This window comes from Ctenocephalides felis, unplaced genomic scaffold, assembly GCF_003426905.1.
Source record: "Ctenocephalides felis isolate EL2017-DRISC unplaced genomic scaffold, ASM342690v1 CF-g0.4_SCAFFOLD_01492, whole genome shotgun sequence".
NCBI lineage: Eukaryota > Metazoa > Arthropoda > Insecta > Siphonaptera > Pulicidae > Ctenocephalides > Ctenocephalides felis.
Window position 1 is genome coordinate 37,590,433 of NW_020537646.1, and position 16,331 is coordinate 37,606,763.

At 30.6% G+C, this 16,331-nt stretch overlaps 1 protein-coding gene across 1 annotated transcript; it reads left to right on the forward strand.

Moving 5' to 3' along the window:
* The first annotated feature begins 1,627 nt into the window (after positions 1-1,627).
* Positions 1,628-11,617, forward strand: LOC113370364 (protein hook-like). The gene is made up of 9 exons (XM_026611030.1): positions 1,628-2,114; positions 2,200-2,526; positions 6,081-6,268; positions 7,580-7,831; positions 9,349-9,532; positions 10,648-10,757; positions 10,814-10,970; positions 11,030-11,200; positions 11,272-11,617. The coding sequence occupies exons 1-9, from the start codon at positions 1,769-1,771 to the stop codon at positions 11,484-11,486; spliced, it is 1,950 nt and encodes a 649-aa protein (XP_026466815.1). The 5' UTR covers positions 1,628-1,768; the 3' UTR covers positions 11,487-11,617.
* Positions 11,618-16,331: the final 4,714 nt, after the last annotated feature.

Genomic DNA, 16,331 nt, shown 5'->3' on the forward strand with positions numbered 1-16,331 from the left:
AATAACGGCTTGGCCGATCGTATCAAAAATCTAATCGACGCGAGTGCTTATCAAGTTTCATTGAGTGGTTTTTAAATTTTTAGAATCGAATCAACCGTTTTTCAGAAAACGTCGATGAAAGGTCTAATTTCACCAAACGTTAAAGAAACACTTCTCATTTTTCAAACTTTGATGAAATTGTAACATAAAATATCCATCAAACTATTTGTTGGAGGACCGTAATATTTTAGTTTGTTTCATTAGACTATGATATCTATCGCCAAAAAAAGTTTCATAAAATTCGCTAAAAAATTTTTGTTCTACACTTAATTACAAGAAAACGGTCCAGTAGATTTTTATCTAAAACTAATCAGTATCATTCCCAATATCTTTCGAACAGTTTTTGATTTTTTAAGATCGATTCAGGATTGTGAGCTAAAACGTGGACGAAAAGTTATACAATTTTATGCAAATTACTAAGAAACGGATCGTCCGATCACCGCACAAAACTAAGAAACTATAATCGAGATACATAAAATGGCTTTTAAATTTTTGAAATCAGTTCAGGCGTTTTTAGAGAAAACGCCGAAAGGTCTTAATTTTGACAAACGCCAAAAAACGCAACTAATTTTTACAAACTTTGACAAATTTTCAAAGTTAAACGAGTTGTTGTAAGGCCGTAATATTTTAGAATGATCTAGAAGACCATGATATCTAATGCTAAAAAAAATTAATAAAAATCGTCAAAAAAGAAAAAAATTAACAGTTAATAAGCCAAAATATGCAATAAATCAGTAGTATTTTTATAATATGGCAAAATATAAAGATCACACACTTTACTTTTTCGGAAATAAATAATTTAATTAGCGTTTCTTGGAACAAAATTGGTACTGTCAAAATACGCAAAGTTCAAAGGAAATCTAATGTGGACAAATAAATAGTAGTCATAAAATAACGGGGCTACTGAAATCTGGGGGTCTATGTGATTTCACATCATGAAGAAAAACTAAAATGTTAGCCCAGTATCTGACAGATCAGCTGCGCCCGACGGAGGGTTAAAATCGATTCAGTACTGCGGGCTAAAACGTGGACGAATTTTTTTCTGACTTTTCTGCTATTTACAAAGAAACGGCTTGGCTGATCGTCGCGCAAAGTTGATAAATGCTAGTCTTCATCGAGATACAGCAAATGGCTTTTAAATTTTTGAAATCGGTCCAGCCGTTTTTGAGAAAACGTCGATTTATTTCAAAAATCTTCAAGACACACGCACACATACATTTTCCAGGTTTGGTCTCATTCGATTCAGATTGGGTTGAAACGTTGAGAGAACATAAAATTTGGGAATTGATTTTTTTTATAAAAACAAACTTCTCCTTCGGGAAGTTAATAAATTGATTTTGAAAATTCGCGCGTAATGCGCCTCATGTACATTTGATCCATACTCTTCTTTTATCTATGATTTGATCTTCCATGTTTATATCTACGTCATGAGAGGTTATTGCTCGCTATGGCTCAATGGCTGTCATGGCTGTCATGGCTGTCATGGCTGTCATGGCTGTCATGGCTTGTCACTTTGTCATCTTGCCTAGACAAATAATAATATTAATTTTGCCTAGACAATATAATAATATAATAATTGGTCATCTTGTCAGTGCAATAATAACTAACATAGAATGTTAACTTATTCATTCGTTATTCATAGATAATAATTTTGGAAATAAAGGCGCTTATTATTAATTTAAATACTCAAAATATTATGTTTGATTGATAAAACAGTTTAAAGTTTACAATGGATGATAAATGCAACTCCTTATTAACCTGGTTTAGGTTGCTTGAACCAGATGCCCATCATTCTTCTCTATCCGACTTAACGGATGGTGTTGCTATGTCTCAAGTTTTAAGTCAAATTGATCCAGTTTTTTTCTCTCCTTCATGGGGCGAAAAAATTAAAACTAACGTAGAAAACAATTGGAGACTTAAGGTCAGCAATCTGAAAAAAGTTATTGAACGTGTAACTGATTATTGTACTGATGTTTTGAATCTTAATGTGCATGATTATGCCAAACCCGATGCTTTGAGAATAGCTGAGGGAGGCGATGTAGAAGAGTTGGCTCGCCTTCTACAACTCATATTGGGTTTGTCTTCAAAATTGAATTAAAAATTCCTTTAATCATTACCACTTGCATCATTCTTTAACTTATGATTTACATAAAATTTTAGGTTGTGCAGTCAACTGTGAAAACAAAGAAACTTACATAACTCAAATCATGGGTTTAGAAGAAGCTTGTCAGAGAAATATTATGTGCGCTATACAGGAACTAGAGGCAATGACACCCATTCGAGTAAAACGATCAAAAAGTCCAACAAATGATGTTGGTCTAATTAATGACAAGATTAGATTATTGGTAGAAGAAAGAGATATATTAGCTCAAAGATGCCATGATCTCGATCGACAAGTGTCTTGTCTTACAGATGAAAAACTTTCATTAGTGAATGATTTACAAAAGCTACAAAGTCAATATAAGTGTTCAGATACTGCTCCTTTAGGTATGTCCTTACATTTATTCAGACAACATCTCTTATTGATTATACAGTAGAGCCTTAATTAATCGGACTAATTGTTGTTGATACGTATTCGGATAATCGAAAATTTGGGTAATCGAATGTATGAAGAATTATGTTGTGTATTTATTAAAAATAAGGAATGCATACATAGATATCAAAGTAAATCATGTTTATTAAGAAATTTAAACTTTTTTATCTATGTACGAATATATTTTTTTTGCAAAATTCTAATTGTAAGTATGTATATACTAGAGATGGGCTTATCATATCTGAAGCCTGATCGGTTCGAATTTGGCTCCACTTCAGGGAGGAGTCGCACCGCTTAACAACTCCACGACTCTGACAACTTTGAAACCGAAATTCTCGACACAAATGTGTTCGATAGTGCATTGTTTATCTATCTATTGATTTGTCAAATTCCATTAATTATTTGAAATTTTTTATAAACAGTTCAAACATTTTTGTTGGTATTATTATAAAAAGTCACAATTTTAAGCACGGAGACCTACTAACAATTAGCTGGTAATTTATTTAATATATTATTTAATAATTTTTTGCTATAAAAAGTCTACTAGGCATCGCGTGACCAGAAAATTTATGAATAAATATCAATAAGACATTTTTTCTAAAAAATTCACAGATAAATGACGTGTTGTAAAATTTTTCGGTCAACCAGATGATCGACTCAATGACTCGTAATTTTAGCAGTGTTGACCAAAGTAAAAACGCAAAACTTGAGAATTAAATGCTATTTAATTTTTTTTTTTTGATGATAAAAATTATTATTAATTATTTGGATTAATTTTATATAAAAATAATGTAGTAAACTTGAGACAAAACATCATAAAATATTTTCACCAAATGATAATACTTGTGCTTTCTAAATTTTTCTTCTGCTATTTTCATTCGAGAATTAATATTATATTGGGTAGTTCGATTAGCATATTATTACTTTTACACAATTGTATAACTGTGTAAAAGAAATAATATAATACTAAATATTTCTGCTGCTTAAATATTATTGATATCACTGATCAATTTTGCACTCTAAAATATTGTTATTTCAGGCTATAGAAAAACCAGATTAAATGTATTTCGTTTCGTGTATTTTTGGATATGCATATTCCTGATTGCCGTCATTCACGGCCAAAGATTTTCGTAGTTAGAAATATGACCCCTTACTATTCAATAAATTATACATTTGAGCTATTCACACTTGAACACAATTTCATTGTTTTGTATCGTTAAAGTAATATTTTTGTATTTTCTGAAAAAAAAACGTATACCTAAAAGGTCATAAAACTGCCTGTGATACGAGAAAGCATTAGCTTCTTTCCGAAAGCAAAAAGTCTGCACGAGTTAACAGATTTAATACCAGTTTAGGAAAGTCAGTAATGACGAAATCTCTGGCACAACTCCGCCCGTATTCACTCTGAGGGAGAAGTTGTATCGGAGTGATAACTCCGGAGTGAGTTACCCATCTCTAGTACATACATATAAATTGGTCGCGGTTGGGAGTCCGGATAATCGCAAATCTGTATAATCGAGGTCTTGGTTCGACTAGGTTTGACTGTGTGTCATCAATTTATCAATTTATTTAGTTAATAGTAAATTTTAAATATTTTCGGATTGGTCTTCGAATTAACACATTGTGTTGAAGTACCAACACTTTAAATTCAATAAAATTATTAAACATTTAAAAAAGCTAATGTCAATAATTTAGTTATTGAGACAAATGCATCTTCAAAATTTAAAGCATCTCAGTTTTTTTTTTTTTTTTTGTTAATTGTAGTAAAAACTTTGAGTAATATTTTTTAAACTGTGTTACAGTAGTCTCAAAATAAAAAAGAGTGCGCGTAAGGTTCACATGCGATTGAAGTAAAACTTTTTTGCTATTGTACGAGATGGCATTTAAGTTAAAAATAAATACATCATATAACAATTTTGAGTAATGTTTATTAGTAATATGGTAACACTCGTGATGCACACATTTATTAGTGCCGACCATTATACACATTTATATAATAATAAATTAAAAATTATATATTTACAATAGCATTAAAAATATTTATAATATTTGAAAACAGTAATGTAATTAAAGCTATACTCTAAATACGACATGATTGGTTTGTCAATATAATTAGCATTTACGACTTAAATCTTCATTAGAGAAATGAAGTAATAGCTAATTAATAAATTCTATATTTGTTCACACAGTGGATTATGAAAACAACGTTTAAAGAATTATTGTTTTAACAATTTTACTCATCATGTCAATATTGTGTTTGAAGAACTTCATGTAATTAATATTAACATACATTCATTGATTGGTTGTATTTTTTTTTTTACTTTTTTCCTGACGATATAATCTCATTATTTGAGCAGCTATGAAATCTGCCTTGCATGAAATATTTTTCATTTTAATAACTTCAAAGATTTATAGAAGCTATGATCTATATAGAAATTATTTCGATAAACCTATATTTAGTACACGGCACAAATGTTTTATTTATTTTATTATTTTCATTATAATTATTTACGGGAAACAGGAAAAAATATTCTTTTGATTCGCGAATGTTTTATTAAATCAAGATTTGTACTACGATGTAACCTTAAAATGTTTATTTATCTATGCCAATCTCCTTGTTGATATCGGTACCATAGATAAATAAGCATAAAATGGCGCATATAACGTTGATGCCGGTACGCATACAACGTCAGATCTCTATTCACACGACACAACGGCTATTTCATCGAGAGCGAATAACGTACAGTTCGGGCGCAATTTCCGTTGCAATCTCACAGTTTTACACTCTAGTCGCGCCTAAAGAAGTTTTACTTCAAAAATTGTTTTGTAAAAATTGCTGCAGATCTGCTTTCATTTCGACTTTCAACTCAATTTCCTGATAAATGTTTTCTATATTTATTTATTTTTACACGATTAATTAATTTAGATATTGTACTCTCCCAGCTTACAATAGAGCTCGAGGAGCACAAATAAAGCAATACATTCTCTTTTTATCTTTATAATAAACTATATAGTAAGATTTTATTTATTTTGTACCACTCTTAATTCTCCATTAAATTCAAGAAAAGCGAATATAAATTGGCTATATAAATTAAAACACTACAAAATCAATTGACCTCTAGACAATTTCTTAATGTAAATCAGGAAATCAAATACATATATGTAAATTAAAAAATCATTGAATATAATGATAGTGGAAATATTTCTTTTATATCGTTTTTATAAGAAAAATTTAAAATGAAATATAATATATTAATATCATATTGGGTTGTTGGAATATTCATAATTTATACTTTTATGTAGTATATATTGGAAAATACTGATTGGCCACATTCGGTCATAAATTATATTATTATTTCAATTATGTACTTTGTTATTTAACTTGCTAAAAAGCTGTTGATTTTAATTATCTCCTTTGGATATGTAGCCTGCATAGTAGACTTTGCATGAAATCAATAAATAGTGCTATTTGTTTAATGTTTTATAGTTACAAAAGTTTTTTATGTAGTTGCAGATGGTCAATCATTGGGTCCAGCTGAAGAGGGAAGTACTCGTTACAATGAAATGAGACGCCAACTTGATATGTATAAAGAGGAAATTTTTAAGATTGAAACGGCACGTGAAGACTTAAAATTAAAATCGGAAGAACAAGAAAAGCAAATATCAATTTATAAAAATAAGATAGAAGAACTCCAAGTAAGAATAATTATATATATATATATATATATATATATATATATATATACTAGCTGTACCCGTTCACGCTTTGCCGTGATTTACTTTAAATTAAAAAGTTGAACAAAGATGTGTATTTGTTACATTTAGTTTAACGTTACTACTATTGGTTCAACAATTTGTCTACGAATTTACCTATAAACTTGTTAATCAATCTACCATTTTACCGACTTACCAATTAACCTGTCAACCTATTTACCTATCAACCCGTTTCACATGTCTACCAATTTACCTGTCAACCTGTTTATCCGTCTTGTTAATTGTCTATCTACCAGTTGTCCTGTCTACCATTTTACATATCCTTCAATTTACCTGAATACCAACTATTCAACAAATTACCTTTTCACTAATTTACTTGTCTACCAATTCACCTGTCTATCAATTTACCTGTCTACCAATTTACCTATCGACCTGTTTGTCAATACACTATTTCACCTGTCAGTCAATTTACCTGTCAACTTGTTATAAATGTTTACCAATTAACCTGTTCAATAAGTTACCTGTTGAACAATTTGTCTACTACCTATCAACCTGTTTATCCAATCTACCATTTTACCGGCCTACAATTTTACCTGTCATCTCGTTCTACATGACTATCAATTAACCTGTCAACCTGTTTATTTGTCTACATGTTCGGCTATTTACCAGTTCTCCTCTCTATTATTTTACATATCCTCCAATTTACCTGTCCACCAGTTTGCCTTCTTAAATTCTCTAATTCACCTTATTTATTTACGCATTATAAAAAAATTAAAGCTCAAATTGATTCTACTCTTTAGTTAAAAACGTTTGTATGTGAAAAAGAAAAAGTGTTTAAAGCTGTTTATAGGGTTTTCCCGGTAATTATTCCATTTTTGCTCGCTGTAAGAACCATCCTTGAACTTCAACGAACATATTAAAAAAAGAATTGGCCAAATTGGTCCAGGCGTTGTCGAGTTATGCGCCTACCAACACATTTTTCGATTTATTTTTATATATAAGATATATATATATATATATATATATATATATATATATTAGGGTAGTCCTTAATAGGGACATTTCTGAATTTTCTTGATCCCAGGGGCTCAAATGCTTCCAAATTGATAAAAAAAATTCTTTAGAAGTTTTAGCTCTTAATATTCACTTTTAGATAGAGTGCAATTTCTGTTCTGCAAAGTTTCGAATGGAATTAGCATGGAAAAAATTACAAAGTTTTTAAAAATGTTTTTATATATAACTTGTATAATAGCTTTAATTATAATCACTTGATTATTACATTGCTTACTTTAGGGAGGAGCAATGGAAATTTGTCGTCTTAAAGATGAGGTGGATGCATTAAGAGAAACTAATGCATTGCTCAAATCATATGAATCCACTGTTCAATCATACAAAAAGAAATTAGAAGATCATGGTGATTTGCGACGTCAATTAAAAATTCTTGAAGATAAAAATCTGGAATATATGCAGCAAAACATAGAATTAGAAGAAACAGCCAAGAAACAAATGGCATTAAAAACTCAAATTGAAGTTTATAAAAAACAGGTATGATTGAATTAAATTTTCGTCGTATATATATATATATATATATATATATATATATATATATATATATATATATATCTTATATATAAAATTCTTCTGTAACAATGTAAGTTTCATTAATCCTCCTAAACTATAATTCGGATTTTCATGAATCTTCCTGAAGTTTGTTTGGGAAATTTTTCAGAATGTTTTGATCCATAGAAATATAGTTAGATTGTAGAAATAAATGGAAAAAAAATATAAAAAACCGCTTATCATTGTTTGCCCTTGAAAATATTTAAGGCATAGTTTGACATTAAAAACAAAAGACGACGGCGAAGGCAATATTAAAATATAATAAATTCATGATTAAAAATAAAGAAAATGTAATGTCTACATTATTAATGCCGAAGAGCAGCTGAGATGTGCCAAAAATTAAATTAATATAAGATGCAAATAATATAACATGCGATTGCTTTTGCTTGCAATAATTTTGTTTGCGCACTTTGCGAACAGATTCGCCGAACGAATTCGTGCAAAGAAGACGAGCCATAAGTGATTGCGCTCAAAAATATTCAATTTGCGGTCGTTTTGCCTTACTATACTAAGTCACGATACAAAAAAAATTACTTATTCAAAAAATTATTTAGAAGTTTCATTGTGTCAAAAATTCATATGGTTGGCATTTTGTACGGCTGCTTTTATGGCTTTCTCGGCATTTATTCGATTTTTTTCTCGCCATCGTAGGAACCATCCTTGGACTTCAACGAACATTTTAAAAAAAGAATTAGCCAAATTGGTCCAGGCGTTGTTGAGTTATGCGCTTACCAACACATTTTGCGATTCATTTTTATATATAAGATAATATATATATATATATATATATATATATATATATATATATATATATATATACAGTAAACCCTCGCTTTACGCGGCAAGTGCGTACCGTGCAGTATGGGGACCGTGCTATAAAAAACTCGTATTTAACATACAATTCAGGCTAACTCATAGTGTGTTTTATGAAACCTTACATAGTGCAGTATGAGAACCGTGCTATGAGAGGTTGGTACAAATCGCATCATTTTTATCGTGCTGTATGGAGACCAAGAAATACAACTTGAAGTAGGAGTATTATGGACGAAATGACATGTATGACATTGACACCTTATTCAAAAATTGGCGCGACGCAGTAGTCAGCTCAAACGTGTTCTTAGGCGGCTGTTATATAATCAGGCATGTCTAAAAGATAAAAGTCGATAACAAAACTTACATTAATACCCCTTTGATATCAAGTTACTAGAATCACTCATAGGTTGCGCAAGGAACTTATGGGCTGTTGAACAAAAACCGTGTAATAGGCAGTCCGTGTAGTCGGAGGGATGTCGGATTTTTAGCTCCGTGTAGTATAGGAATCGTGTACCCAGAGTGCCGTGTAAAGCGATGGTCTACTGTATATAAATAATATTATATATAAACAAAACAAACAAATATAAATATAAAGATATAATATAAATATTCGCATGTATATGTTTCAGTTGGCACATGCTAACGAAAAGCTGGAGACAGAAATTTCGAAGTCCGATCGGTTAGAATTTGAAATTGTTGGTTTGAATACGAAAATTAGTGTACTTCAAAGAGAAAAGGAAACTTTACTATCTGAACGAGACTTGCTGAAAGAAACTTGCGAAGAACTTCAATATGGTGCATGTGTTAAAACCGGTATGACTTTACTAACCATGAATATGTAATTATTATAATATTGTACAACAAAGGAACAAAGCATTAGTATCAAAAATGTCATTATCATAATGTAACGAATTACTACATAATAATAATGGTGTTCGAACAGATTTGTGCTGCTTACTTTGCTCAATATCTATTTGCGGATTTTTGAAGACTGTTAATATTTTAATAATGTATAATATGAATTAGAGGTATTTCTTCGCCTAAAAATAGCAATTACTTTATTTATTTTATATATATATATATGATTTAGTAGTTAATTTTGATGTTGAAATATATGAGTGAGTTCTTGAGGGCGATACATCAAACAAAGAAAAGCCAAAGATTTATAAAATAATCTTTATTTCCAAACGTTTCGACATTCAATTTAATGTCATCATCAGTGGATATTACGTTGGTTAGTTACATATAGAGAAGTGTACACAGCACTAGAGATTTGGCACTAACATTTATACAACTAACTTGTCAGCACTATGCATTTTTTTATATAATTTTTTTGTATGATGTAAACAGAAAAATGATAGTTTTATTGAACAAAATGTAAGTAGAATTATGTAATTTCTGCCACGACTTCTGTACTTTGCTAGTACCGAGGCATGTATACTGTATACGATACATGCCTCGGTACTAGCAAAGTACAGAAGTCGTGGCAGAAATTACATAATTCTACTTACATTTTTGTTCAATAAAACTATCATTTTTCTGTTTACATCATACAAAAAAATTATATAAAAAAATGCATAGTGCTGACAAGTTAGTTGTATAAATGTTAGTGCCAAATCTCTAGTGCTGTGTACACTTCTCTATATGTAACTAACCAACGTAATATCCACTGATGATGACATTAAATTGAATGTCGAAACGTTTGGAAATAAAGATTATTTTATAAATCTTTGGCTTTTCTTTGTTTGATGTATCGCCCTCAAGAACTCACTCATATATATATATATATATATATATAATATATATATATATATATATTAGGCTGTCAAATATCTCCCTTCCGCTTTTTTGCTCTTGGTTTATAATACAAAAAGGCGGAAGCGAGATATTTAACACATATATATATATATATATATGTGTGTGTGTAGATGTGCTAGCGGATACAGTTTCCAAGGAGCTTATATCTCCAGCCACTAAAAGATTGATGGTAACGGATAATAAAATTTCAAAAGAAGAAGGCGACCATGCAGCTATGCAGGTATTTGTTTTATATTTTCTTGTTTCTAAATCTTTTTTAATTAGGAGTATTACTAGGTTTTGCTGGATGAATCTAATGTAAGAATAGATCATTTGAGATGTCAGCTTCGAGAGGCAAACCAGAAAATCCTCGAGTTGCAAAGCTTAGTTCAAGGAAATCAACTTGAAGTGGATGTGAAGTTGAAACAGTCGGATGAACTTGATAAAGACAAAAGTATTTAGTTACAACTGGTTTATTCAATTGCCAATTGTTTAATTACATCTTTCATTCAGGTCAGCGCTTGGAAGAATCTTTTTCACAAATTGTTGCATATCGTCAAAAGATCACAACATTGCAAGAAACTCTGTCTCAGAAAGACGCCGAGATATCAGCAGCTGATGAAAAATACCGACGGTGCATAGAAAAGGCTAAGCAAGTGATTAGAAGTATAGATCCTAAATATGGTAACATATTTCTATGTGTTATTACATTGTGTTAAAATTTTGTTGCTATAATAATTTATAACTAATTTTAGGTAATTATTTAGGTGCAAATGCAAATACTGCTAAAATGTCGTCGATTGAAATGGAAACTAGAATCATAGTATCAGCATTTCATCGATTGGGATTAGTTTGTCACAGAGAAGTATTGGATCAGAGATTTGCACAAATTAGTCAGAGTCAGAGCTTTCTATCTAGGCAACGCCAACCTATATGCCGCAAATCTATTGAAAATTACAGAAATAAATAAGAATTACATGGTCTTAGCATGGAAAGGCTTATATCATAGTTGTATTTGTTTAAGTATGTTTTTTGTTTTTGTTACAATGACCTCATATTCCTTTCAATTTTGATTTGAATATATTTTGTTGTAGTAAATTGACAATTCCTTTAATTTTGCAGACATCACTCTTGTTTCATATAATATTATGAATAATCTTACTTTTTGAACTGTATATTTGCTTGACAAAAATTGAGTAAAAGATTTTTGCGATTTAAAATTTTCAGTAAAATATTTTTGCAATTTTTGTTGCAATGGCAACCGCACTGAACTGAAAACTGAATTCCATGTCTGTAATATTTTTTATTTTGCAACTTAGCCAAACCTAAACTACCCTTTGCACTAGCTACAATTTTATCATCAAGCGTGAATTTCCTTCCATTCAATAGTTTAGTATCTTCTCTTAGCCGACTTAATATATAATTATGAGCACTATTGTTCAATGTCAGCGGGAGATCAGCATGTTTCAAACTTGCTTGTGATTTCTTTCCAAATGTTTTTCCAAGCTTATTTGGCTCATATCAATACTTGTGTTTAGTAAACTCGTTTTATAACTACTTTCAAGAGAAAAACTGCTGATAAAAATCAATGTTAAATTATTTATTATAAACCTTTATTATTAGTGCAAAAATAATTCTTAAAAACTTACCTTTCAGTGAGTTGGTTAGTCTGACGGCAATTTTATTTTTCAATATTTATAACCTTAAAATTCCTAGCATTGTTAAATGTCTCAGTTATTATGCTATAATAAAAACTTGTATCTGACTAATAGTACTAATAGATGCAAGTATTTTGAAAAATGCATATTGATAAAAATACTTACTTATTGTTGAAGGCCTGTAAATATTATTAATCATTTTACATACTACATCGATTCTAGTTGGAAATGCACAACTATTGCGTTTTTCTTGGTATTTCTGCATTATTAAACTCTGCAATTCGATATAATAATTATTTTATAGGTTTAACAAGCGTTTATTATATTGTTGAGTTTTGACTCACCAAATCACTGACAAGAAATTTCGTTCAATGGCGCATTTTGAATTATTTCTGGAAAATTCGATATTTACGAAAACAAGCGCTACTAGCGAGAGCAGCTTTAACTAGAAATACAGACGTTTGTTCGGAGATTACCGGCCATGACCCCATATTCATAGTTTTGTCGAAATTTAAATTTAAAATTGGCGCTTTTTGTGGCGCTACGTTAGAATTTGTTGAAAACGTTTTAGTTCTTTTTATTTTGAGACTCCAATGGAAACACATGGCAAAAAGAAAGACCCCTTCAAGAAGTGAGTATTTTAGGATTTGTGGTGCAAGAAATATTTCGTATTCGGTGACTCCTAAAGTAACATACGGTTTGTGCAAGTGCAAACTTAGTTTCAGTTGTCAACGCGTTCCTTGGCATCGTACAAAAGTTCTTGTTTGAAAATGGAAAAATGGAGTGCCCTTTAGCAGTCACGAGCAGCTAATCGAATGACATTTGAAAGGTATGATAAGAGGCATTCAGTGTACACTTTTATTATATTGCTGGTGGATTTTCGTTGTCGATTTCTCTAAATTATTGACGTCTTCATTAACAATGAATTTAATCGGCCATTAATATTACAATTGTAGTAGTTCACTTTTGTTGTATTGATTGAGCAGTAATTATCATAAATATATGAAATATTTGTACACAATCAAATAAGTCATATGTCGATTATTGATTTTGGTACATAGATTTTGTATGTTTTTAGCGGCCGTAAAATTTTCAGTAAAATATATTTCCTAGCTGTATTTCACGTCGTGTGTTATGGCGGTTACTATAGGAATAATTTGCTATGCTTGCAAAATAATTTTACTGAAAATTTTGTGTTAGCGGTTATCATATAACCGTTGCATAGCAATGGTTACCTAAGCAACCGTTGCTTTTGGCAAAGAATAATTAATAGCCATATACAAATTTTAAATCAGTTATAAACATTTAATTACTATTGATTAAACACATCATTTATGTTGCATATTTCTTTTTTTCAATTGAAAATAGTTACCTCTAACATTTTAATGCAAAATTGTGACTACTGTTTCCCTGGTAGTATAAATGGATTTGGTACGAAAAATATTAAATTCCATACAAAATCTTGTCAAAATCGTTTTGATGTATTAGGAGAACAGTCACATTTTTACATTTGACAGCACGTTTTTGTTGCTGCAAGTTTCCGTTGCTATGCAACGGATTTTAAATCAATTATAAACATTTAATTACTATTAATTAAACACATTATTTATTTTGCATATTTCTTTCTTTTAATTGAAAATAGTTACCTCTAACATTCTAATTCAAAATTGTGACTGTTTCCCAGGTAGTATAAATGGATTTAGTACGAAAAATATTGAATTCCATACAAAACCTCGTCAAAATAGTTTTGATGTATTAGGAGAACACTCACATTTTTCCATTTGACAGCACGTTTTCAGCGACACAGGACCGTCTGTTGAAATTTTAGGGAAAAATATTTTGAACTTAAATGGTTGAATGAATTTTAAATAAAAAGTTTAATTTATTATTTTGAGATATTTTAACAAGTTTTGGTAAAGGGATATTTATTTTAATTTTAAAGGTAATATTTATTTAAATTGAGCTATTACTGTAACCGTGCATAGTGTCACACAATTTATCTTGCATATTTACTATAATTATTATTTTTAACATTAAACCACCACTCCTTCTCCTCTTTTTTGCTGCTTTTTTCGCATTTTTTCCATTTTTGGTGTTATTTTTTATGCATATTGTGGATTTTGGGTACAGTTGCTGTACGATGCAATTGCTTCTGCCAGGACTCCCGTTCGCAACCATGCGTCGTCTCGTCTGGACGAGACTTTTCCATAAAAATTTTTGACCAAAAGTTTTTTTCCCAATATTTTTTGTACCAAAAATATTTTTCCCAAAATATTTTTGACAAAAATTTTTTTGACCAAAAATTTTTTTGACCAAAATTTTTTTGACCAAAAATTTATTTTCCTAAAATTTTTTGGACTAAAATTTTATTATCCGGACTACCGATAATCCGGACCTTCGATTTTCCGGACTTCCGATTATCCTTACTTCCGATTATCCTTACTTCCGATTATCCGGACTTCCGATAATCCGGACCTTCGATTTTCCGGACTTTCGATTATCCGGACTTCCGATAATCCGGACCTCCGATTATCCGTACTTTCGATTATCTGAACTTCCAATTATCCGGATCCTCGATTATCCGGACTTCCGATTATCCGGACCTTTAATTATCCGGACTTCCAATTATCCCTACTTCCGATTATCCGAACTTCCGATTATCCGGACCTTTGATCATCCGGACCTTTGATTATCCGGACTTCCGATAGTCCGGACCTTCGATTTTACGAACTTTTGATTATCCGGACTTCCTATTTTACGAACTTTCGATTATCCGGATTTCCGATTATCTGTCCTTCCGATTATCCGTCCTTCGATTTTCTAGACTTCCGATTATCCGGACCTGCAATTTTCCGGACTTTCGATTATCCGTACTTCCGATTATTCGAACTTCCGATTATCCGGACCTTCCATTTTTCGGACTTCCAAATGTCCGGACTTCCGATTATCCGGACTTCCGGTAATACGGACTTCCGATAATACGGACTTCTGATAATCCGGACCTTCGATTATCCGGACTTCCGATTATCTGGACCTTTGATTATCCGGAATTCCGATTATCCGGACTTTCGATAATCCGGACCTTCGATGTTCGGGACTTTCGATCATCCGGACCTGCATATGTTATTAGTCTTTTGACTATTTTCCTATCATATATGCAATATGTATTATTTTGTTATTATTATTGTAAATATGGTTTTTAGTGATAATTTTTACCATGATTAAAAATTCATTTATAAGTTTTTTACTTTTTTATTAGTTAGTATTAAATATAAGTTTATGTATTTATATCTTAAGATAGTTTTACATGATTATATATATTGTATAGAAATATGTATGTATTGTATTGTATAGAAATATAAAGGAAATAAATAAATCTTTAAAAACAAAACTTGGTAAATTATTTATTGTAATTTATAATACTAAATTATAAAATATTTAATTTAATCAAAACTAAATAATTATAATATTTAATAAATTAATATATGTGTTAATGTATTATAACTTTGTACCTGCTTATGATTAATAAATAATTATTGGACATTAACTTATTTTTCAAATACTTGATGATTAATATTGTGTTATTTTTTACAGTTTAACAAATATTTTATTTACAAATATAATTTTCAGACTCAGTAAAATATGTTTGAAAAAATCTGGGGATAGTAATCCATGGATTTAGCTTGATAACATACTCAAGTAAAATATGTTTAAAAAAATCGTGAATATGGTTTTAACCTGATATCATATTCAAATTGGGTAAAATAGGTTTAAAAAAATTCGTGGATAATTAACCATGGATAGTTATTCACCCCCAAGAATTAAGTAAAATACTTAGTAGGTTTCTTGGAATTCGAACTCGAAACCTAAAACAAGAACGACTACCTTCGCAACCGAAGCCATTTAACGATCTCGTCTACTTCACCGCTGGTTAAAAGTTAGTTGAATTCGGTTCATGTGTTAACAATTACTTCACATACCTCCCACGCCCTTTAACTTGTCGAATAAAAAACTCCTTCGGATTCGAACCAGCATCCTTCGGATTAGAGTCTAGTTGAGCGCTCTAACCGATTCGGCCACGACGACAAAGCTTTTCCGAAGGCTAATATTGGAAAGACATTTTGCGAGTCCATCCGACGATCGACCATCATGATTCA